This window comes from Molossus molossus, unplaced genomic scaffold, assembly GCF_014108415.1.
Source record: "Molossus molossus isolate mMolMol1 unplaced genomic scaffold, mMolMol1.p scaffold_m16_p_8, whole genome shotgun sequence".
In the NCBI taxonomy this organism is placed as follows: Eukaryota; Metazoa; Chordata; class Mammalia; order Chiroptera; family Molossidae; genus Molossus; species Molossus molossus.
In genome coordinates this window covers 39,519,031-39,544,528 of record NW_023425402.1, presented here as the reverse complement: position 1 = coordinate 39,544,528, position 25,498 = coordinate 39,519,031, and the positions used below count along the sequence as shown (strand labels likewise).

Genomic DNA, 25,498 nt, shown 5'->3' with positions numbered 1-25,498 from the left:
TAACTCTCATTCAGTATTAATTTAATTTATATATTTGCTTTATTTCTCTGAAAAGTAAATTAACTATATAAAATTATTATATTAATTTTATACTAAGATGTTTATACTATTCATGAAAGATAAATTAAGATATATTTCTTAAATTAACATATGGGATCAGTTATACCTATATTTAATACTACTACTAATAATAATAGGTATACTTTACTGAATGCTTTCTGTGCATCAAGCATCACTCAAAGCTCTTCATGGGCATTATTGTGTTAAATCAGAACAACAATTCTAATTAAGAATATAGCATTAGCCTCATTTTACAGGTGTAAACGTTGAGGCCCAGAGAGATAAATTACTTGCTTAAGACCTTGAAGGTAGTTATGGTAAAGCCAAGATTCCAGTAACACTACACTATACTTCAGACATCACAGGCTTAAGATTCAATCTGGACATCACACAACTGAAAAGCAAGTATAAGAGCCACTAATTTGGAAAGAAACAACTGTCCCAAAGTCCATGCTTCTTAATCCACAGACCAAGCACAGTATTCTCCAAAAGAAAAGAAAAAAATGGAAACAGAGTCAATCAGGAGAGTAGAAGCCCCAAATAATAACTAATAGCATCTGAGAAAGTGGGGAAAATATCAAATATCAAAGAACAGCAGTCAAGCACCATACGGGATAAGGGTAAACAGCTTTACATAACTCATGCTTCATTTGTATTTTATTTTTATTTTAAAGCATACAAATGTTCATGTATATGATAGAATAAGATTTCCATCAAAAAGGATCACTTTTACTAAAACACTAATAGTAAAATGGTTACGTTTCAATAACTTGAAAATGACACTTTTCAGTGGAGAACCTCTGGTTCTCAGCGATGTTAGATAACTGATTATTGTAAATGCTGTTCTGTTTTGTTTTTTATTGCCTCACATACCTTGAATTTAATTGAGTGAGCTATTCTATTCTATTTAAAATTAAAAACTACTATTAATATTTCATTTCAAAGTATCTTGTAAAATATCTTAAATTTTATTATTAATGATGTCACTCGGTCATAGCTTCTAGCAGTTTAATGTGCAAAATACACCTTATTGCATATACGCGATTTTAAGGCATTTCAAGTCTCAACACAAAAGAGTACTTTAATCTAAACAATTTCAAGAATGTTTTTGTTTTTACTTATACTGTATAAAATTTCAGGTGTATTTTAGTATGTTCTTACCAGCAATACTACTGTATTTCTACTATTACAGTAGGAAAATGCTTAATGAATAATATCCATTTCATTAAATTAATGTTGCTATATATCTATTCAGAAATTTAAGAATATCCAAATTAGAGAGAAAAAAATTCCTCAAGAGAATTAGAAACTCATAATAAATGAATACAACTTATAAGAAAATTAAAAACTTTTTACTCAGTTACCTGAAAATATAAGCTTTTTCCTACACTTGTTTCAGCTTTTTAAAAAAATCTAGCTTTGTAAACATGACTTTATCAAGTTAGTCATTTAGAGCCCATTTCAATCAACGAGGGATTTCAAGAGGCTTACATGGTTACTATCAGTATTCTGATACTTAATTATTATTCCTAATTACATCAATTTTTAATATTTAAGATGCACATGTGAAAAGCATATGTAGAGTTTTCTTGCAAATATAACAACAATAAGAGTGAAATTAATTCTATTCCTTTGTTCTATATGTTGTAACCTTTTAGTCATTAAATTTTTAAATTATCTTTTTCTATGCTAAATACTCAACAATTAGAACCAATTAGATTAGTAGTGTTCTAAGACACATCATGTGATAATTCTTTGTCAGACCTCAAAGGATAAATTCCTGATCCAAAACTAATAAAACAAATGAAATGTTCTTCAATGTTAAGCAAGTCGAAGGGTTTGCCACACAGAGCACTCATCTTTCATAGTTTTAAAAGCTTTAGTCAGATTTTAGTGTAATATGCACACCCACAATGCATTGTGAGGGAAAACACACTGAAAGTGAATTGCAAACTGAATCGTTAACTGGAGACAGCCTCTTTTTAACATGGCAGCCACTCTATAAATAACAGACCGTGAAGGTGTTCATTTACCTGAAGCCCCTGGCTGTGCCTGCTTTTCCTCTCTCAACTCAACTAGTCCTCTCTAGCCATCCCGAGCTGGGTTACTCCAACTAAAACAAAACTGCTGAATGAGGAAGGAACAGAAAACACATGGGAAGGAGAAAGTTGGAAGGTCAACCAGACAGTAAGCAGAAGCAAGAACATTAGGAGAAGCAATCAGATATGTTAAGCACCAAGAAAGAAGACATTCATAAAGTTACAAGAATTTCAGTAGGTTCAATTACTACATTTCTTTTATGTGGTTTTGTTTTGGGGGTTTTTTTGTTTTTGTTTTTTGCATACAAGTATCATCAGTGCAGGGTCTGCTCTTGAACTTCACTTATGGGAGTTCCCACCATGCCTACATTATCCACTGTAGAGTATAAAACAATATATTTTATTTTAAATGCAGTAAAAAAATTTTTTTCAAGTGATATACTTAACACAGATACCTTAAACTTGTTTCCCACACTGATGAAGCTAAGTTTTCCTGCTTTTTGTTTAGTGTCTTTGTTGTTATTTGTGGATGATTCAAATAATTCCCGTATAAACTTATCTCTGGATTCACATATTAAGGATTCAAGAGACATATGTAAAGCATCATTATTTTTTTCCACAAACTGGGTCTGAAAAACAAAGCAAACATGAATGATTCGATCCATCTTGAGAAATGTCCCTTAACGCAGCACCGTTCAGAACCTCCTGGGATGACAGGAACGTCCCACATGCGCATTGCACAACACAGTCACCACCAGCCAATGTGCACACTGAGCGCCTGAAGTGGAGCCAAAATACTGAGGAAATACATTTTAAATTCTATTTTTTAATTTAATTTCAATTCAAATAGCCAGATGTGGTGCAGGTTATCATATTACATGGCACAGCTTCAACATCAAATGGTTCTCTCCTGGGACAAGTTATACTCACTGTTTCATAGCACACGGCCCCTGCAAAATGCCTGATGATGAAGCCTTCGTCATCTCTGATGTTCCTATGAACTGCCAGCTTAGATTTTCTGGGAATCTAAAAAAACAATACATAGATCAGTTATTAAACTACCAAAAATATATTACATAATGCTCTTTAGAGAACATGTAGGATGTGAAATACTTAAAGTTACAAAAGAAATTTTCACATTGAATGCAGTTATATTGCTTTTTAAGTATCTAGTAAATCTTAAAGTATAAGTGAAATCTAGCAAATAATTGTTTATATAATCTCTAAAGAAGACCAAAAAAATAATAAATCACACTATTTAAAAGCACATGCAAAACATAATGGGCATTTTATAAAGTTACCTGCCTGTCAAAAGGAGTGTTTCTTGACCTTGGCTGCTGACTTAGAATCACCTGGAGAACTTCTAATCCTGCCAAAGCCCACCCATGACATTGACATCAGGTGATTCCTACATGCAGCCAAGGTCGAGAAACACTGCTCTAGAGAAACACCGGAAAGCACTGGGACTCACTTTCCAACCGTTTTAAACCAAACATCCTAACATGTTTACACAGTTAGCCTGAATCTATTTGAAGAAAACTAAACCATTTCAGGATTGTACTATCTAATTATAATATCCCATATTTGTATCGTATTTAAAACTTTCCAAAATGGTTCACATAAAAGATAAAAGATCACAGCATGGAGGGACCTGGAAATGATTATGATAAGCAAAATAAGCCAGTCAAAGAAAGACAAATATCACATGATCTCATTTATATGTGGAATCCAACGAACAAAATAAACTGATGAATAAAATAGAACCAGAGGCGTGGAAACATGAAACAGACTGGCGAATCTCAGAGGGAAGGAGGAGGTGGGGGCAGGAAGAGATTAACCAAAGAATTTCTATGCATATATGCACTGCCCATGAACACAGACAGTAGGGTGCTAAATGGCTGGGGTGAGGTGGGAACCTGGTGGAGGGGAGCAATGAGGGGAAAAAGAAGGGGACATCTTTAATACTATCAACAAAAAAGATTTTTTTAAAAGATCACAACTGACTCTCAAAATAACCTAAGGTTAAGAAAGACAATCTCATTTAAAAATGAAAAAGCTGTCCGGCCAGTGTGGCTCAGTGGTTGAGCATCGACCCATGCACCAAGAGGTCGCTGGTTCGATTCCTGATCAGGACACATGCCCAGGTTGTGAGCCCGATCCCCAGTGCAGATGCAGGAGGCGGCCAATCAATGTTCTCTCTCATCAATGTTTCTCTCTCCCTCTCACTTCCTCTCTCTCTAAAATCAATAAAGGAAAAAAATTAAATTAAAAAAATAATAAAAAATAAATAAATAAAAATGAAAAAGCTAAGACTCTGGAACCTCACCAGGTGTCTTCAGGGTGAGGGAACTAGCAGACCACAAAGCCTCTCCTCTGTGTGAGGTAATAAAGAGCATGACAGAGAGTGAGGGCCCTGGAGTCAAAATGCCTGGCCTAATTCTCACCACTTTCCTCACTATGCTGAGCACGACTGGTCAACAGCCTCTCTGTGCATGCCTCATCTCTAGCAGGTGATGAAGACAGAATCTACCCTCAGAAGATTATTATGAGGATTAAATAAAATAATTCAAGTAAAATCCTTAGAAGATTGCCTGGCACATGCTAAGTGTTCAATACATGGTTATTATTACTTTTATTCCCAAAGAAATATAACAAAAATAATGGTCTGTACCAATTAGAATTTACCATCTTGCTCTGTTTTGAGAAATGTGGCCAAAGCCCATCCCAGAGGCTTTAGTTTGCTGTCCTTGGAGTTATATGTCTGAGACTCTGGTCACAATTTTGTTGACCAGCAATCAGTACCTTTGGTAAAGATGACCACAGATCCACAGGCTGGTCATAACAAAGACCAATAAGCAATGAATAATAAGATTGTAGATATATCTTCAATCTTGGCAAAAGTTTTGATGAGGATACATACTGTTTTATTTCTACCTCTACTGAAGCAAGAGAAATAGGCTCCACATCACCAGAAATATTTAAGGATATGGAAGTGGTCCAAGTCCATGGAACCCAGGTGGTTGTAGGACCCTGTCTCTAGAGCAGGTTATGGCAATTACATCAGCTTTTCAAGTAAATGCATTCAACCTATTTACCTAACACATTCTACTTTAATTAATCATGTGAGAAGATTTGTCATCATTCACTTAAGCTCATGAACCATTGAAGCAATGATTATTATATGACACTACAATTTTAAAACAATAAACAATATGGGAGGCATTTGCAACTCTAAGCAGTTTTTCTTTATTTTTTTTTGTTGTTGTTCACTGTAAGATGAGGGAGCACCTATCTTCATGAATAAAATTATAGTAGTCCCCCCTTATCTGCATGGGACATGTCCCAAGACCTCCAGCGGATGCCTGAAACCACGAATACTACTGAACCCTATATATACAATGTTTTCCCCTATATACACACATAGCTATGATAGTTTTAATTTACAAATCAGGTACAGTATGAGATTAACAACAATAACTAGTAATAAAATAGGACAATTACAATAATATACTGTAATAAAAGTTATGTAAACCTGGTCACTCATTTCAGGGGATCCCTTCCTGAAGTCTCTGCGTAGGCTCAATGTTTCCTATTGCAACACAACACCATCAATCTGAACATGTTTTCAGTCATGTCCTCCACCCACAAATTTAATGCCTTTTCCATCTTAACTAAGCACTTATAATACACTGTGGCTGTAACTTCTGCACTCTGAGGCACAACAGCAAAACTAACACAACTTTCTTCTTCCTTCTTCACAATTTGTGGATCTTAGGAACCTCAGCCTATGACGTATTCTTTTTCTTTATTAAGAACTCTCACCTTAAAGAAAGCACCTTGATGGCTTCTCTGTGGCATATCTGAATTGCCAGCATCACTGCTCTTGTGCTCTGGTGCCATCAGTAAGTAAAATAAGGGTTGTTCGAACACAAGCACTGCTACACCATGACAACTGATAATGGACACGGCTACTAAGTGGATACGGTGAACAGAGGGATGGTTACTGTCCCAGGCAGGATGGAACAGGACAGTGCCAGATTTTATCATGCTACTCAGAACAGCATGCAATTTAAAATGTGTGCATCGTTTATTCCTGGAATTTTCCATTTAGTATTTTCAGATCAAGATTGACCATGAGTAGCTGAAACCGTGGATAAGGGGGAGACTACCGTACAACCATAGTGCTAGTCAGCTCTTTCTGGGCACAAGGAGTTGTGCTTACAATATCTCAGGTGATGATAGTTGCGTGTCAAGATGAACACATAATTAGGTGAACAGGAAACACCAACAGCCACACAGTCCACACTTGAGGAAAATGGCCTCCTGTTCTTTGCCTCAGTGATTCGTGCACAGCTCTAGGACCCAATAGCGGTTCAGGAAACCAGGTGTTCCCACCCTTTTAGAAGGGTACTTCTCATTCATTTCTACTGCTCTCTGTGTCTGTTTTTCCTTTTAACTAACTCTATTGCTTCAGCTTTTATGTCTGTCTCTGAGTATATTTTCCATTCACAACGCCCTAGGAAAGAGCATCAGAATGAATTGGCTAGTCACTAACATGGGTTGCTTCCACCAGTCAGACTCGAAGCCACACACTTCACTGCTGGTCTTACAAACGTGCAGACAAGTGGTTGCTGTGTCTCTGGATGCTAACACCTGGGACGTGAGCAGGTCATGATACAGAACAAAGCAGCTGATGGCCACTTAGCTCAAAAGGGAGAACATAAAAACAGCAGGTACATCATTTGGTATGTTTTAGATAGGTGAAATGCATTTTACATCCAGCTAAAAGGGCCTTAGGTAGATCATTGTCTTCAAATATATATATATCTTAATTAATTAATATATTAAATGTCCATCTACAGAAGATGCTGTGCTGGATAAATTACAGTTACTCTAAGCCCTACATAACTTATGGTTCAAATTATTGGATCTCTAGTACATCTTTCTACAGGCGTCTCTCCCCAGCAGAGTCTACATTCCGGAACGGCAAACTCACGGTGAGTCGGAAGTGATCCTTGTGCTTCTGGTGAACTGCGGATGTAAAGTGTTGATCACTGGGCTGGGGAAGGCGATTTTCTTCATCCAAAATATCCAATATTCCCACTAATTTTGCTTCAATTAAATCTATTTCAAAATAGTAAAATATGATAAGGTTAAAAGCAACACTTTAAAGATGTGAATAATTTACTAATCACAAATTGCAAGGACTGGTCAGGAACAACGTAAAAGGATTCTGTTAAGTATTCTCTCAAAAACTATACAGAGCAGGTAAATGTTATTTCAAATCTGTTAATTTATTAGAAAGTAGCATCATATAGTTAATATAGTTTTTAAAAAACAACCCCTTGAAGAAAGTGACGAATGTAATAACCACTCCATTTATAAGTGAGGACAAGAGGCTAAGGATCCAGAAATTCCTCCTTTTCCAGATGACATCTACATTCACAATGATGTAAAAACTACAGAAGCTTCTGCATGCATAGCTTTGTAAAACTGCTGATAGATATTTAGCCAGTTTCCAGCAATTCATGTTGTTTGAATTCCCTGCTTGTCCACAATAACTGTAAAATGTAAACTGCTTGAATGCAGAATAGAACTGTTAAATGAACAGACTCTAAAAGCTATAGGACAAATGAAGAGAAACCGAGGTTCTAGCTGCACTGGTCAGAAAATTACGCTTGTAGGGCAGTAAGTGGTAGTGAAGAGGGTCGGGCATGCTGAACTAAGCTAGACAGAGCACTCTGATGTCGAGGCTGTGGAGGTAACTGAAGGAGAGGAGTTCCAGCCAAAGGCACAGAGATCTGAGAAAGGATAGGGTACACAAAAGGAATGTTGATAGGATGTAACAGTACTTTGGAAAATTATACTACTATAAAGAATTATTCTAGCCCTGGCCGGTTTGGCTCAGTGGTTAGAGCGTCCGCCTGCGGTACGGAGAGACCCGGGTTGGGTTCCCGCTAAGGGCATGTACCTCGGTTGCAGTTTGTCCCTGGCCCTGGTTGGTCGTGCGGGAGGCAGCCACTCGATGTGTCCCTTTCACATCGATGTTTCCCTCTCTCTCTCTTCCTCTCTCTCCCTCCCACTCTGTCTGTATAAGAAATGGAAAAAAAAAAAAGAATTATTCTAATAATACTATCTTGTCGCCCTGGCCGGTTTGGCTCAGCGATTAGAACATCGGCCTGCGGTTCAGAGAGACCCGGGTTCGGTTCCTGCTAAGGGCATGTACCTCGGTTGCAGTTTGTCCCCGGCCCTGGTTGGGTTGTGAGAGTGGCAACCACTCGATGTGTCCCTTTCACATCGATATTTCTCTCTCTCTCTTCCTCTCTCTCCCTCCCACTCTATCTGAACAAAAAATGAAAAAATGTCCTCGGGTGAGGATAAAAATAAAAAATACTATCTTGTCCAAATCTAGCACACAAGTTACTGACTCAGTTGTCAAAATGAGTTTTAAAAACTGTTACTGGACCGAACCAGGTCCAATTACCCAGCGGTTGTCAGCCAAAAAACATCTCCGATCAGATTTTATGAGAAGGAATGTATGTTATTGCACTCCAGCAGGCAAGAACACACCTGGGGGTGGGGGCTCGCATCCCAAAGTGGCACATCCTGAACAAGGGATAGGATTTGGCCTGATCTGGAGAAATCGTGCATACACATCAAGGTGAGCTTCAGGGTCGCATGTATGGGGGGGGTCATTCCTGTGTTTGCACAGTTAGAAAACATGCCTACACATACATCCATGTTCAAAATGGCAGAAAATCTCCACCTCTGGGAGGATATTTCGTATTATAATGAGAATAGTTCATGCACAGGTCAGTACACAGTCCTCCAGGCCACTTCAGCCAGCCTCAGGCAGCCTGAGCCAGATCAGAACCCTGGATCTGCAAATCAGCCTGGGCTTACCCCTGAAAAAGCACTGCTGGCGATCATCACCCTCAGGGATGGCACAGGTACGGAAGGAAGTTTAACCAATCACGTCTCAGCCCTTCTATTACATTTAGCAAATTAAAGGATATGCTTACACAAACCTTATAGCACCCAGGGTGATCTAGGGGGGTTTACAGGTTAATCTAAACAAAGTTATAAACTCTAAATAAAAGTGACAATCAACAGTTCATTTTAGAGATGTTGTGGGAGAGAAAAGGAAGTCTGAGCACTTGCAGGGTAGACAAAGAAATGAATACAGACAAGAACAGAGAGCCTACTCCCATGCACAGTAGTATCTGTGACACACAGAAGTCGTGAGGCCCACTTGCAACCAGCCAGGGGGTGCTACCAACGCACAGAAAACGGAAGTGAGAGCGGCCGAACAGCGGAGCCAAACCCTGTCAGACCTCACCTGGAGCCCGGCTCAACACGAACTTCCCCGGGACAGATCACAGATCCCTTTGCTGCTTAAGCAACTACACACCTGTTAGCTATTTGGGAAAGAAACCATAACTCTAGAAACGTACATAATATTGAATGTCAACTGTAACTGAAAAACTTAAAAAAAGAATATAAAATATTCATCACAGTAAATAAAATAATTTTTAGGAAAACTTTCAACGTATCTGAATTTGATGCCGTAGTAGAGAAAATAACTTCCTAGCAATATTAAAGAAGTAAAACCTCTCTGAAATACCAGTTTCGATAAGTTCTCACAGCCAATAATATCAATCACAGAGCACAGAAAAATTACTAGTAAAAGCATTCACTGTATCTTCCCAGGTTTCCCAAAAGTGGAGTGAAAAAAATACATACCTATACAATCCTGATTGTCCACATAATGCACTTCATTAACACCTAAACCTTCTTTTTGATAGAGCTCTTGTTCCTAAAATGAAATAATCATGACCATAGATATGGAAATACCACGTGACACACAATGGATTTGTTTTGTGCCATTTCTGATCATAACGTTTATTTGATTGGTCAGAATACAAAAGTTCATATAGACTAGTTTGGGGGGCTGGGGAGTATACAAAACATCGGGGAAGCAAAATCCTTGTCCCTAAAGCAATGTGAAGTCAAAAATTAAATGGCCAACGAAACATCTGATTTACTATGCGCAAACATTCCCTCCTGCAGATAAGCACTCTTTTCTTGAGAAATGGAAGCAGCTATGCACAAATCTGTGGATGAGCACTCACAGCCCAGGAAGACCAGGGCTCTGAAATATTTCAGCAATTTTAAAGTCAAATCTTTCAGGAGAATAAACCAGGGCACAGCACATTTTTTTTCTGCAAAGAGCCAGAGAGCGTATATATTCAGCTGTGACCACACTGTCTCTGTCACAACCACTCAGTTAGCCACTGCAGCATGAAAGCAGCTACACGTAACAGTAAAAGAAGAAGGGAGGAAAGGAAGAATTTGGATCTATTAAGTGAGAGCATACTGGTCAGACTTCATATAGTAATGGAAGAACTTAAGACATTTTCAGAGAAACTATCTTAACTGAGAAGTACTTGTTTGACCTATTTATTTATGGCACAGCTGCTTTAACTATAGTATGCAAGTAAAGATATAAATGCTGGAATGTGCTGGGAAAGCCATAAAGACAAAAACATAATAAAAATGTGGGAAAAGATGAGTGGAATGGGAATAGAAACAAAAACATTTCACATTTCCAGTCCAGATATAGCAGAGAACAGAACTTAGAAAACAGCAGTGCAAATATAAAGAAAATACACTGTTGTGGGCCAGCAGCCAGGAAAGGGGGTTCAATCTACAGAAATCAATGGACTGTTCTGGGAATTCATTTCTTCATCTGTAAAATGAGGGGCTGGACCAGATTACTTCTGAGTTGTCTTTTACTCTACTACTTCTATTCAGTAGAACATACCTCAAACAGTTCAAAGGAAGGGAAGTCAAAGGAATTGGTAGGAAAATAATGGAGAATTCAAATACAAAGGGGAAAATGGTGAGCCTTATCACAAATCAACTGACCCAAAGCTACCTTCACTCTCTCTGTACTCTACACAATTATAAGGTAACTTTCCTAGACTCGGACTGTGAGTGTCAGCCACATCCATAGTTAGTTACTACAAGGAAGTTCCTTATGGGATTGGAGATGGTGTCCGGCTGAAGCCACTGTTCACAGGCGACTGGCAAGGACAGCACTGCCCAGAGGCACTCCAGGCCAATGGCTCACTGAACCTCCTGATTTGGTGGCTTTCCTGCCACACACAGAGAGAGCAAGCAGGTAGCAGAAATGGCAGGAGCAGATGACAGAGGAAGGGTGGGAGATGCCACTGTCAGGGAAAAAGTAGAAAGCTGACTGGCAGTGGGGGAGTAAACACAACAGGAACAGAAAAAAGAACAAGTAGAATTTCAAGTCCAGTAAAAGTCACTAGTAAGAAGCAATACATGTTCACTTCTGAAGAGGTGCCTACTAGAGTTTTTACTGGGTCCTTAAGCTTCACCTGTACCAGTAACACGTCTGACATGCCTGAGCATCAGCTAAGACACTGGGACCTATGCTAGGCGGCTCTGATTCCCTGGGCCACCTTACATTACAGCCATCAACCAGGGTAACTTCAACATGCCTCTGTTCCCTAAAACCTAAAACAGCTTAATGTAGTTCTTAAATTTAAATTGTAATGGTAATTACCTCCTTCAGAATCCTTTCGTTGAAAAATTGTTGAAGTTTTTCATTGCAATAGTTGATGCAAAATTGTTCAAAACTGTTATGTTCAAAGTACTCTGAAAACATAAAACCAAAATCAAGAGTCATCATCAGATCAACTTCAATTTATCTTGGGATAAAACTGTATTGTATCAATGCTTAATTTCAGTTTACTATATATATATTTATATATATATATATTATATATATATTATATATATATATATATATATATATATAAATAATTGCTCTGTACTCTCCAAATACTCATTCCAAGGCTTAAATATTATTAGGCATTAAAATTAAGTATTAAAAGTACCTTTCTTGACAAAAAGGTATTTGTCAGCTGAGCTAAATGTCATTAAATGTAACATCACTTGAACATAATTTAAGCACAGGTGTTAAAGTAATCTAAATTAATTAAAGAAAATTACAAAATGCATCTTTTATATTTCATATTTTTCTGTGTAATCTGTAAAATTAACTAACTCATTTCTAAAATTAAGGGGTTGTATTACATTATCTCTAAGAACCCTGCAGCTCTAAAATGTTATGATTCTGTGTACGTGTTAACAGACTAGGAAACACATGTCTAAATGTAAAATCTTAAGTCAGTGAGAACAAAAGGTAACGATTTATTATTCATTTTAAAATAAGTATCACATTAAAACAAAACTCTGCCCCTCTCAAAATGTAAACATTCAGACCTCCCCTTGGCAAAGGTACACACACCACAAAGGAGGAAAGTACTACTCATGCACAACCAGAAGGAACATCCACACTGATAAAGCCCAATATAAAAACAGTCAGATTTACTTTGAAATTTTTACAACACAGTCATTCAGGACAAAGTAGCCTTCAGATGTTGGTGAGTCATTCCATTTTTGGTTGCACAGCTCTGCAGTTGTTCTCAAATATTCATCTTGATCTATTATTCACTTAGTGGAAACTAACTGGAAGTAGCTATCTGTTGACAATTAACACTAATGATAAATTTTTACACATAGTAATGAGTTTGGTCTATGAGTTAGATCAACCTTTACCCAGCTCTACACTGTGGTCAATGGTTTTAATGACTTAATTCTGTTTATCTGTAGCACTCAGCACTTGACCTTTACTCAGCTGCATTCATGTAAGAGTACTGAGATATCTATCTCTTAACTACAGCAGTACCCTCAACAACATTATTTTGTTGTAACACTGATGAAAAAAATTAATTCCCAGCCAGGGTGTTTGAGTTTGCCCAGTGATGGAAGAATGTCTTGTGGGGGGAGGTTTCCACCTTGCGCCCTGAGCTGCCAGGATAGGCTCTGGCCCCTCGAGTCCCTGAATTGGACAAAGTGGTTTAGAAAAAAAAATCCTCTTACATGTTTTTATTCATCTTTCGTAAATGTATGTATAGCTCACATTTATTGCAATGTTTAACATTAGAAATGTTGGGGTCTTTATTTGGAAGTTTGGTGATGTTTTTGTGACCAAAAATAGGCCTAGTAACTTAACTCTTGTTCATATCAATTAGCCTGTGGTAAAAATGAGTTCATTATACATCTTCTCACTTAAAGTCACAGCTTCCAAGAACCTATTGACAACATTGAATGAGGACTTCCTGTAGAGTGGTTTCAATCAACATGTTTTAATTTTAGCATTAGTGTGACCAAAACCCATGAGTCTTTCCTTTTTTTTTTTTTAAGCATCAGCTTCCTATTTAAGTCATATTATGAAATGAAATGTAGGTAAGCACGTATAACTGAAAACACATCAAGTGAAAGGTAATATGAGGGGCAGTTATTTTTTTAATTTTAAATGAGGGAAAAAAAACTGAATGAAAGAAAAAAATCAAACTAACTACAAACACACAAACAAAGCTATACTTACCAAAACCAGCAATATCTAGAACTCCAATAAAATAAGATGATGTTTCAAAAGGAAAACATTGATTTACTCTGTTTACCACGTGATCAAAAAGATGGCTATAGACAGTCTTTGCCAAGGCATCTCGAGCATTGTTTGCCTGCTCCACCTTCAGGGGTACCCTATAAAAGAAGACTTGTCAGTGAAAATCCTTCATAGTGATATATTATAAAAATAATGCCAGATACCCAAGATCAAAGTGTATCTGAATGTGTTCACTGTGAAGAACAAAATAGTTACAAAAGGTCCTTTTTAGATACACACAGACAAATGGGGTTAAGTACAGAGAAGAACTAACGGAATTATCTACAACCTGATTTTTTTAAAAATCTATTATTAAGTAAAGGAATTTCAGGCTCAAAATTCTTTTTCATCTCAATTTACACTTCACTGCACATGCAGAATATATAAAAATTATTCAGAGGAATAATCTTCCTTTTGACCTCTCGTAAATGCAAAAAAAAAATGTGTTTCATTTGGGATAACTTTAAAAGTTCAGTAACGTGTTTAACATTGCTTAGAAAAAAATGTTGATGTCTTAAAATTTGAACTCTATAATTTAATATAAGTAACTACCTGGTATAACAGTATTAGATGTTGGAGATACAGACACACAGCCCTTGTCCTCAAGAAAATGATAAAATGCCCTGGCCAGTGTGGCTTAGTTGGTTGGTTATCATCCCATGTACCAAAAGGTTGCTGATTCAATTTCTGGACATTGAGTACATGCCCAGGTTGTGGCTCAATCATCCGTGAGGGGCATGCAGGAGGCAGCCCACTGATGTCTCGCTCTCACATACATGTTTCTCTCTTCTCCCTTCCTCTCCCCCTAAAAATTAATAAACTATTCTTTAAAAAGAAAATGATAATCTGATGAAGAAAGACTGCTCATAAAAGAGACTATCCAAACGCCATGCTAAATGCTATCATAAATGTAAGTATGAGGACCATGAGAGCACCAGAAATCCTTATTTTAATTTGTTGAAAATTTTTCTGAAATATGTCGCTGGAACTCACAGCCTGCCTTATATAACAAGGGATGGAGGATCTGACTATTTCTTCACAAAGGAAGATCTTACTGTGCCTCAGAATAATTACTGAATATCCATTTATTTTTTTTTTATTTTCCCTTCATTTTTTTTATTAATTATTTTTGTTACAGATGTTTCCCCTTTTCCCCCACTGATTAACCCCTCCCCCTTCCTCCCCACCCTGTCCCCAGCTTTGTTGTCCATGTCCATTGTTCATGCACACATGCATATAAGTTCTGTGGATTATCTCTCCCCCACTACCCCTTCTTCTGGGGAGTATCAGTCTGTATCCCACTTCCACGTCTCTGGGACTACCCCCATTTCTCAGACTGTTATGTTCATTATATTCCACAAATAAGTGAGATCATATAATACTTGTCTTTCTGTTTGGCTTGTTTCGCTTAGGATGATACTTTCCAGGTCCCTCCATGTCATCTCAAAGGATAAAAGATCTTTCTTTCTTATAGCTGCATAGTACTCCATTGTGTATATGTACCACTGCTTTTTTATCCATTCTACTGATGGACATTTGGGCTGTTTCCAGATCTTAGCTATTGTAAATAGTGCTGCTACAAACATGGGGGTACATATATTCTTTCTGATTGGTGTTTCAGGCTTCTTAGGGTACATTCCTAGAAGTGGGATCATTGGGTCAAATGGAAGTTCAATTTATAATATTTTGAGGTAACACCATATTGCTTTCCATAGTGGCTGCACCAGTCTGCATTCCCACCAGCAGTGCACTAGAGTCCCCTTCCTCCACACCTTCGCCAACACTTGTTGTTTGATGATTTCTTGATGGCAGCCATTCTGACAGGTGTGAGGTGATACCTCACTGTTATTTTAATTTGCATCTCTCTGATGATTAGTGATGTTCAGCATTTCTTCATATGTCTCTTAGCCATTTCTATGTCCTGTTTGGAGAGGTGTCTATTTAGTTCCTCTGCCCATTTTTTAATTGGGTTCTTGGTCTTCCTTTTGTTGAGTTGTATGAGCATCTATATATATTGGAAATTAACCCCTTATCCGATATATCATTGGCAATTATGCTCTCCCATATAGTGGGTTGCCTTTCCATTTTGATGATTGTATCTTTTGCTGTGAAGAAGCTTTTGAGTTTGATGTAGTCCCATGTGTTCATTTTCTCTTTTGTTTCTGTTGCCTTAGGTGATGTATCAATGAAAATTCTGCTGCATATGATGTCTGAAATTTTGTTGCCTATAGTTTCTTCTAGGATTTTTATGGATTCATGAGTCACATTTAAGTCTTTTATCCATTTTGAGTTTATTCTTATGTATGGTGTAAGTTGATGGTCTAGTTTCATTTTTTTGTATGTAGCTGTTCAATGAATATCCTTTTTATTTTACAGTACTGAAAACAAAAATACTTAAAACACAGGATATGGAGCCAAAAGTGTACATAGGCCCAGATACAACCCAGCCTCTTCCCTAGACTCTTATTTTCCTATCATTTGTAATTTCCTCTAAATGAAGAATACTAAGTAAGGGGAAATTCCATTTGCTGAGTGTTTTATTATAGCAATTTCTACTTAATGGAAATTTTAGTACATGCCATTTGCAAGGAAAATCACTTTTAAAGTAAAGTAAATGATCGGCAGCCTTCTGGAACTAAATAATGGTGATGATTGCACAACTTTATAATTATACTAAAAATCACTCAATTGCATACTTCAAAAGAGTATATGATACGGCCAGTGTGGTTGAGCATCGACCAATGCACCAAGAGGTTGCTAGTTTGATTTCTGGTCAGGGCACATGCCCAGGTTGTGGGCCTGATCCCCAGTGGGGGGCATGCAGGAGTGGGCCAATCGATGTTCTCTCTCATCAATGTTTTTCTCTCTCTCCCTTCTTCTAATATCAATAAAAATAAATAAATAAAAAATTTAAAAAAGAGTATATAATAGCCCAGCTAGTGTGGCTCAGTGGTTGAGCATTGACCCATGGACCAGGAGGTCACTGATTCAATTCCCAGTTAGTTCAATTCCCAGGTGGGGCACATGCCCGAGTTTTGGGCTTGATCCCCAGTGGGAAGCACACAGGAGGCGGCCAATCAATGTTTCTATCCCTCTTTCTCCCTCTCCCTTCCTCTCTGAAAAAAATAAATCAATGAAACTTAAAAAAAAAAATTTTTTTTCCCTATATTGATTTTAGAGATAGAGGAAGGGAGAAGGAGAGAGAGACAGAAACACTGATGAGAGAGAACATCGACTGGCCACCTCCTGCATGCCTCCACTGGGGATCAGGCCCATAACCCAGGCATGTATCCTGACTGGGAATTGAACCAGCAACCTCTTGGTGCATAAGCCAATGCTCAACCACTGAGCCACACCGGCCAGACAATAATAAAACTTTTTTTTTAAAGAATATATTTCAAAATGTAAAGTTCTGAAAAACTGGGGGGAAAAAATGACCTGTCACCTAAAATAAATATTAACAGAATCAACTCATACAGGGTGGGGCCAGAGTAGGTTTACAGTTGTTTGTATGAAAAGTGATACAATAACTAATAACAAATAATACATGAACAAACTCTGTTTCGCATACTGACAACTGTAAACCTACTTTTGCCCCACCCTGTATTTTCATATTGTACAAAAGTAAACCTCTCTCTTACCTTATAAATTCCCATTTTGTGCCATGTAGTATATCTATAAGGAACAACTTTAAGAGCTATGAAAGTCAATGCTAATTTTTATGATGGATTACTGTGGTGAGATGCACAGAATTTTGGTCTATCAAGTACACGTTTTATAACATTATAATGAAAAGAATGAATAATACATAAAGATGAACTTTAAATCTCAGTGCTCTCAAAAACAGACTTTTCCTTGACAAACCCCAAGACAGGATTTTTACACGGCAGAGGCACTTACTTGATAACTGTTCCTTTGGTGCCCCCTGCTGTTGTCAGCATGACTCTTGTAGTTAAACTTACGCGAAGATCATCTTGATCCAAACCCAGTAATTCAGCACAGTATTCCAAAGACTGAGTAGACTTATTCTTCAGATTACAACCACCTAGTGAAAATGCATTTTAATTTGAAATTAATAAACATTATATTAACCATATTTTCAAGACCTTCAAATGATGAAATAGATAAAACTCATTTATGACCCTACAAATAAAAAAATACTAATGGTCAATGATAATTCTTGCTAACATATTAAATCTCTAAAGAAATGCAGTGCCTTATCATTAAAATTCCTATGACTACAGAAAATTTCAAGGAGTGATTTTAGTGGTGAATGCTGTGAAGCACTTTAGTAAGTGTGTGTGTGTGTGTGTGTCTGTGTGTGTGTGTGTGTGTGTGTGTGTGTGTGTACCCATGAGTTCATACTGCCTGGGGACAGAGGAGGAGGGTGAGGAGGCAACTGCTACAACCTGTACATTATATCTACAGACTTTTATTTATGGAGGCTATTTTAAAAAATATTAAATAGAAAGATGTTATACCATAGTGCTTTAGACCCTGGGTTGATATGGCTCTACAACTTACTAGCTGTGACCCTGAACAAGTTATTTACTCTCTCTGTGCTCCCTATCTTCATCCATATAATAAAAATAATAAAGCTGTTATGAAGTTTAATAAAGTTACATATGTGAAGTGCTTGGAATAGTGCTCAATACATTGTAATCATTATATAAAGGTTAACTATCTTTATTGTTAGTACTGATGTTAAAAATAATAAATATTTCATTAATATTTTAAGTTTTAATGATCCTAAATGATTTATTTCAAGACCAATTTCAAAACTACATATGAGAATCACAATGAGAATTTTATCAAAACTTATTAGTAAACTATTAAATACACAGATCTCAGAAGAAACAGACCTTGAGATTTTATATGAATAAGGGGTTGTCAACCTGGCCGGTTTGGCTAAGCGGTTAGAGCGTCGGCCTGCGATTTGGAGAGACCCGGGTTCGGTTCCCGCTAAGGGCACGTACCTCGGTTGCAGTTTGTCCCCGGCCCTGGTTGGGTTGTGTGGGTGGCAGCCACTCGATGTGTCCCTTCACATTGATGTTTCTCTCTCTCCTTCTCTTCCTCTATCTCCCTCCTACTCTATCTGAACAAAAAAATGGAAAAATGTCCTCACGTGAAGATAAAAGAAAAAAAAGAAAGAAAAAAAAGGGGTTGTCAAGACAAGTCATTGGGGGAAAGAATAGTTTTTTGAACAAATGGTCCTGGAAAAACTGGACATCCACATGCAGAAGAATGAGGATGGACACCCACTTCACACCATACACAAAAATTAACTCAAAATGAGTCAAAGACCTAAATGTAACCTAAATCTATTAAACTCTTAGAAGAATATACAAATAAAACTCTTAAGGATCTTGTAGTAGGTATGGTTTTTTAGACAAGGCAACAAAAGCACAAGCAACAACAACACAAAAAAGATAAACTAAATTTCATCTAAAAAAAAACTTGTGGCCCTGGCTGGTTTGGCTCAGCGGTTAGAGCGTCAGCTTGCGGTCCCGAGAGACCCGGTTCCGTTCTCACTAAGGGCATGTACCTCGGTTGCAGTTTATCCCCGGCCCTGGTTGGGTCATGTGGGTGGCAGCCACTCGATGTGTCCCTTTTACGTCGATGTTTCCCTCTCTCTCTCTCTTCCTCTCTCTCCCTCTCGCTCTATCTGAACAAAAAATAAAAAAATGTCCTTTGGTGAGGATAAAAAAAAAAAAACACTATCCAAGATTTGAAGACAACCCATAGAATGAGAGAAAATATTTTCAAATTATATATCTGATAAGAAATGTATATCTAGAATATATTTAAGAGAACACAACTTGATAATAAAAGGACAATCCAATTAATAAATGGACAAAAGATACAAATAGACATTTCTCCAAAAAGATATAAAAATGGTCAATAAAGCCATGAAGAGTTGCTCAACATCATGAGCTATCAGGAAAATGCAAACAAAAGCCACAAAGAGGTAAACACTTCACACTCACTAGGATGGTGTTGGTGAGGATGTGGAGAAATACTGTTGATAAGAATGTAATGGTACGGCTATTTTGAAAAACAATCTGATGAAATTTCCTCAAAAAGTTAATTCCAGTTACCTTATGACTCAACAATTCCAGTCCTAGACATATACCCAAGAGAAATAAAAACATATCCACACAAAAACTTGTACACAGATGTTTATAGCAGCACTATTCATAACAGCCAAAGACAGAAACCCAAATGTTCATCAAATGATAAGTGAATAAACAAAATATAGTATATACATACAATAAAATATTACTCAGCAATAAAAAAAAATACAGACACAAAAACAAATTCACAAAAAAACACATATTGTATGATTCAACTGATATGAAATGTGATAATAGGCAAACAGAGAGAGAGAAATTAGAACAGTGGTTGCCTAAGGCTGAGGGATTTATGAAGGAATGGGGGTTGGGGGTGACTGCTAAAGAGCGTGGAGTTTCTTTTGGGGGTTGAAATGTTCTAAAGCTGATTGTGCTTATGGTCACACAATACTGGATATACTAAAACCCAATGAATTGTACACTATTTTTTTAATGTTCTTATTGATATTTTTTAGAGACAAAGGAAAGGAGCCAGAGATAGAAACATCAATTGGCTGCCTCCTGCATGCCCCCTACTGAGGACTGGGGATCAAGCCCACAACCCGGACACGTGCCCTGATTGGGAATGGAACCAGGAATCTCAGGCCACGGGACGACACTTACTTAATCCACTGAGCCACACTGGCCAGGCTGAATTGTATACTTTAAATGGGTGAATTGTATGGTATGAATTATATTTCAACAAAGATGTTATTTAAAGGGGGAAAAAGAATACTTAGATTTACTAAACCTCTAACTCTGTAAAAATAAGTGTACTGTTAATTTTTCATTTCTACACACCTATGTGTTATCTAAAATTATATAACTGAAAAAAAAGATCACCAATAATTTGTTAATTCATTTAAATACTTCTTTTCTACTATTTTGTGAAGTTTCCTACACACTTCCGGAATTATGTAAAGCTAACATAAGAAAACATTTATTTTAAAAGTTTTTAAAAGGCGAAATGCTGTAAAATAATGTAAGGTTGTCATGTTTCTCCCCTCCAAAGAACTTCTTTGAACATTTAAAAGAAAGTTTTTGGTTATAATAACATATACTTTTGTTTTATGAAATTAGAAAAGCATGGAAAGTCCCAATAGAGATTTTCTGCATTTCCACCATGCAAAAACTATGCAGTAACAGTGTCTTCTACAAATCTACTGGAGAATAAATTTTCTAATAAAATAATTACCAAAAAAATTCAGAGCTTTTTCAGATTGTGAGGAAATGCCAAAATTGAGCTCTTTAGTGAGAAAAAAAGAGTCAATTCTAATTAGAAAGAAACTATTTGGGTCTATAGGAAGGGTCATAGGAAGGATGAAGAATAATATAAGTTTAGCTATTAAAATAAAGATAATCTTTTTTTATTAATTCTATTGATTTATTGCTTCATTCCAATTTTCTCGGCTTTCTGCTTGTTTTCCCTTCAACAGAAAAAAGTTTGAGAAGAAAAATAAAAGGATAATGTGAATATGTGCTCTGGGCCTTTTTACTGTTTTAGTGCTTTTCAACCATCTAGACCATGCCCCAGGTCTGATCCTCTACATACATGTGCGTGTTCTACGCCAGGATGACAGCTTGAGGTGGGAAAATGCTACAAATCCTCACAATCTGAAAAGGCTACCCCTTCTGAAACACTTCCAAAATTCGCATTAAATGTCCTCCTTTTGCCCTGGCCGGTTTGGCTCAGCGATCAGAGCGTCAGCCTGAGGACCACAGAGTCCGGGGTTTGGTTCCCGCTAAGGGCACGTACCTCAATTGCAGTTTTTCCCCAGCCCTGGTTGGGATCATGTGGGTGGCAGCCAATCGATGTGTCTCTCTCACATCTATGTTTCTCTCTGTCTCTTCCTCCTTCTCTCCCTCCCGCTCTATCTGAAGATAAATGCAAAAAACAAAAAACAAAAAAATAAATGTCCTACTTTTTTTGTGTTACTTAGAACTCCCACATGCTCCCTTGGTATAACAATGACATAGAGGAAATAAAATGTGTTATAACATTAATTACATTTTCAAAATAAATGTTAAAATTCCTCAAAAAAGAAAATCTAATTTAAAAAATTAAGGCACACTAGAACATAATTGGTTTTGCTTTTTTTCTCTCATTTTAAACTGGGAGTAATCTATATTTTTATTTTCATTACAAAAAAAATACTTATGCATTAAAAATACTCAGTGTGATTACTATGTGCCAGACATAAGTAGTCACATCATTTTACTAATATTTAACTCATTTGTTCCTCTTTATACCAGGAGGTAGGGTTGTTGTCCAGTACACAGGTAAGGAAACAGACAGGGAGAAGTTAAATTCCTGGCCCAAGGTCATGCAGGCAGTTAATAGATGGTGAACAGTCTGGTTCAAGAGCATGTGCTATTAAACACTACACTATGTTACATCTGTGCTATTGACTTCACAGCATCACAGGTCATTACATCTAAAAGTCATTAAGGCTGTCTATTTCAATCTGTTCATTCACAGATCACTTGGGAAGGTCAGTGACTAGGGGCACTGAGGGACAATTACCTGAGTTATTAAAACATGGGGAGAACCCAGCTCTCCCATCTACAATTTCATTAACAACCATTGTATTTAACTTATGCACAGGTTGCACTTGTGTAAAATGGAGATAATATCCCCTACCTCATTATCTTTATCAAGTTGAGATTACGACTATGATGTTCCTGATGAAATACAGTATAGAAAGGTTCTTGCACACAGCAGACACATTTTTAAATGTTATTTTTCCTTACTCTTGTATCTCTTCCCTAGATGCATGCGATTGCTAGAAACTACACTTTAAAAGCACTTCTCATGGACTATTTCTTCATTATTTTACAAATGAAAAAAACCAAGGCTCAGAGAGCTTCTGGGACCTGTCACCAAAGCCCCCATTATTGACTACTATATGAAATGGTGCTTTCAATTTTTTAACCCAGTAAAAGATATTTAAATAACATATTTATTTAGGAGTCAACAAGCTTCTTCTCTAAAGTGTCAGAGTTTAGGCTTTTCTGGCCACACAGTTTCTCTGTCACTACTCAGCTCTGCCACTGTAGCACAAAAGCTGGAACAGACAAGACATAAGTGAATGGGTGTGGCTGTGTCCCAACAACATCGCATTTACAAAAACAAGCCGCTGGTCAGATTCAGTCATGGGCCATAGTTTCCTAACCCCTCTGTTCACAGAACAAACTTAAGAGTATATAAAAATTCTTACTCTTTATATAAGACTGTACCACTAGAGTTGAAAAGTTACTATCATGCATGCATTTAAATGCTCTTTTCAACTTGCATAAAGCTCACCCTATTTTAATTTCTCAGTAATAAAGAATATGGGCTTTTGTGTCTTTAATTGTCCTAATTAATCTAAATTTAAATCAATGAACCTAAAAAATGTCAGTATACCTTAACAGATGGTAGAGAATTCTCCTGTTCATTAATTGGGAAAGTATAATATCAGTTACTTGTCCTTCATAAAATAAGTCTATTGCCCATCAGAATCACTAATTTCTTCAAAACAGAGCTCACAGTGATCAATAATGCTGCATCCTTCATTTGCATGATTCACCATGTAACACTATGTTCTAGAAATTTCAGGGTATTAACAAACCTGCACATGGATTTAATTCACACATGACAAAGAAATGACAGAACCTCTATTTGTACTCCCCCTTAAAACAAAGCAAAGCAAAACACAAGGATACCTGAACTGCTTCCAGCTTCCTCAAAATCAATATTCCCAAGATGCAGGACGCCAGCCACTACCCGGAACAGATCAAGCTTTTCTTCATCATCCAAACCAATCTTTTTCATGGCTGTGCACATTCTAATAAAATCTCCATGGTCATCTAACAGAGGATCCTTCAAAGAACCTGCCTTAAGATACTTTAAAATAAGAAGACGTCAATTAATTACACTTTATATGATTTAAGCATACTGAAAAAAAAAAAAAAAAAACTACACGAGGTCTACTGATGCACTATATAACATGCAAAAATAAAATGTGTTGATGGATAAATTTTAGTGTTCTAACAGATTCAAAAACTGAATGGCTAGGCAAAGTGTACACAGAATCTCTCTGAATAATTTCTTTCAACTGCATATGAATTTATTATCTCAATAATAATTTTAGTCAAAAATAGAATGAGATGTTTTCCAGTTAAATTATAATATTATCTCTAAAGCCTTATAATGCTAGGCTATTTGATAAAAATAAAAAATGAGTAAAAAAGAATGGAATACCAGTGGTTGGCATGAATCGACATGAACCATGGGTCAAAAGGAACTAAGGCAAAAAATTGTAAAAATTTTTTATGATTTAACATTATACTCCTTTAGGTGAACTGCCATCAACAGCCCTAATATTCACCAGCAGTAAAAAGTGAACAGGCTAATAACAGTTTTCATGGACTGAGAATTATTTTTTAAACCTTTCTGTGTAAGTATATATAAGGTAAAATGTATTAGTAAGCACTATGCTTACTCTGAGAATTTATGCAATGACTGAAAACGTTTCAGAAAAACAATGAAGAGAAAGTCTGCTTTCTCTCCTAAAAGAGCATGCATCTAAAGTATTCATTTGTTAGAGTCTATAACAAACTCAGAAAAACGAAGTAAAAAGTCAAGCCTGCAAAAACTAAAAGGAGAAAAGTAAAAGTTACTGGACACAGAAAGGTTGGACCAGAAATTTTCCAGAACTTGAGAATGAATAAATAAAATTAAAAATTAGGTAACACAGCACGAGAATTAATTGACCATTAAAGATGCCTCTAGAAGATGTTTCTTTTCCTCCCAGTTGCCTATTGTTTCTCAGTTGTGATTGCCTTCCACGAAATTCTTTAAGATGTTTAATTTAATGTGAAACTTCTGGAAAATGTCTAGATCAATAAATTTAATTTTATTCTTAAAAGCAGCAAAGGAAACAATCGCGTGCAGCCAAAGTCAACAGGAAGCACACATCTTGCAGAATTTTTAGTCTTGCAATGGAATGGTTACCTCATTTAAAAACTGTTTCAAATCAAATGTTAATAAATATATTGCTGTATGGAAGACTAAAAATACTGCACTCTCCTAAAACACAGCTTAAAGACACTCAGATGGAACTAGGCAAAGGATTCTAATTAGTCAAAGTGATCACCTCATCCTCCTGATAAAGAAGACATAAAATGTAATTTAAACATATTAATCCATAGTTCACTTATATATTTTTATATATAAACTCAATAATATGAATAAGATTCCTAACAAAGCATGCTGACATGAGAATCAGAAAGAGTACATTTTCTTCACAGGAGAGTACCAAGAGTACATGTTACTCTTTAAAGAGTATAATCCAGTTTTCTTTCCTCTCTACTCGATTATTCCATGCCTAAGGAAATGTCTGCATTATCTTAGTGAAAGAATACAATTTCTATATGTTGATGATGCTTTTAGAAAATATAAGATACCATGACGAAGGAAGAGACAATATTAACGTTACTTCTTTAAGTTCCAACCATGGATGAAAAAAAATAAACTGTGCAATTTATCATTCAGACTTCTGTGTCTCAAATGATAAATAAATGTCAACTTAAAAATGAAATGCTTAGGCCCTGGCCAGTTTCGTTCAGTGGTTAGAGCATCGCCTGTGGACCAGAGAGTCCCAGGTTCGGTTCCTAAGGGCACGTACCTCGCTTGCGATTGTATCCGGTCCCAGATGGGGTCCTGTGAGTGGCAGCCAGTCAATGTGTCTCTCTCACATCAATGT

At 36.8% G+C, this 25,498-nt stretch overlaps 1 protein-coding gene across 4 annotated transcripts in view; it reads right to left on the bottom strand.

Moving 5' to 3' along the window:
* The window catches only part of MYO6 (myosin VI), a 145,737-nt gene that overhangs the window by 30,543 nt on the left and 89,696 nt on the right, over positions 1-25,498 (bottom strand). For 2 of the 4 annotated variants that reach the window (XM_036247981.1, XM_036247983.1), the window contains exons 11-19: positions 24,890-24,898; positions 23,457-23,637; positions 17,542-17,686; positions 13,582-13,739; positions 11,692-11,783; positions 9,843-9,915; positions 7,096-7,223; positions 3,030-3,125; positions 2,555-2,728 (exon numbers count right to left, since the gene is read on the bottom strand). In XM_036247981.1, the coding sequence (XP_036103874.1) occupies positions 2,555-2,728; positions 3,030-3,125; positions 7,096-7,223; positions 9,843-9,915; positions 11,692-11,783; positions 13,582-13,739; positions 17,542-17,686; positions 23,457-23,637; positions 24,890-24,898 (1,056 nt within the window). The remainder of the gene's footprint in view (positions 1-2,554; positions 2,729-3,029; positions 3,126-7,095; positions 7,224-9,842; positions 9,916-11,691; positions 11,784-13,581; positions 13,740-17,541; positions 17,687-23,456; positions 23,638-24,889; positions 24,899-25,498) is intronic. The other 2 variants (XM_036247982.1, XM_036247984.1) reach the window with 1 other exon arrangement.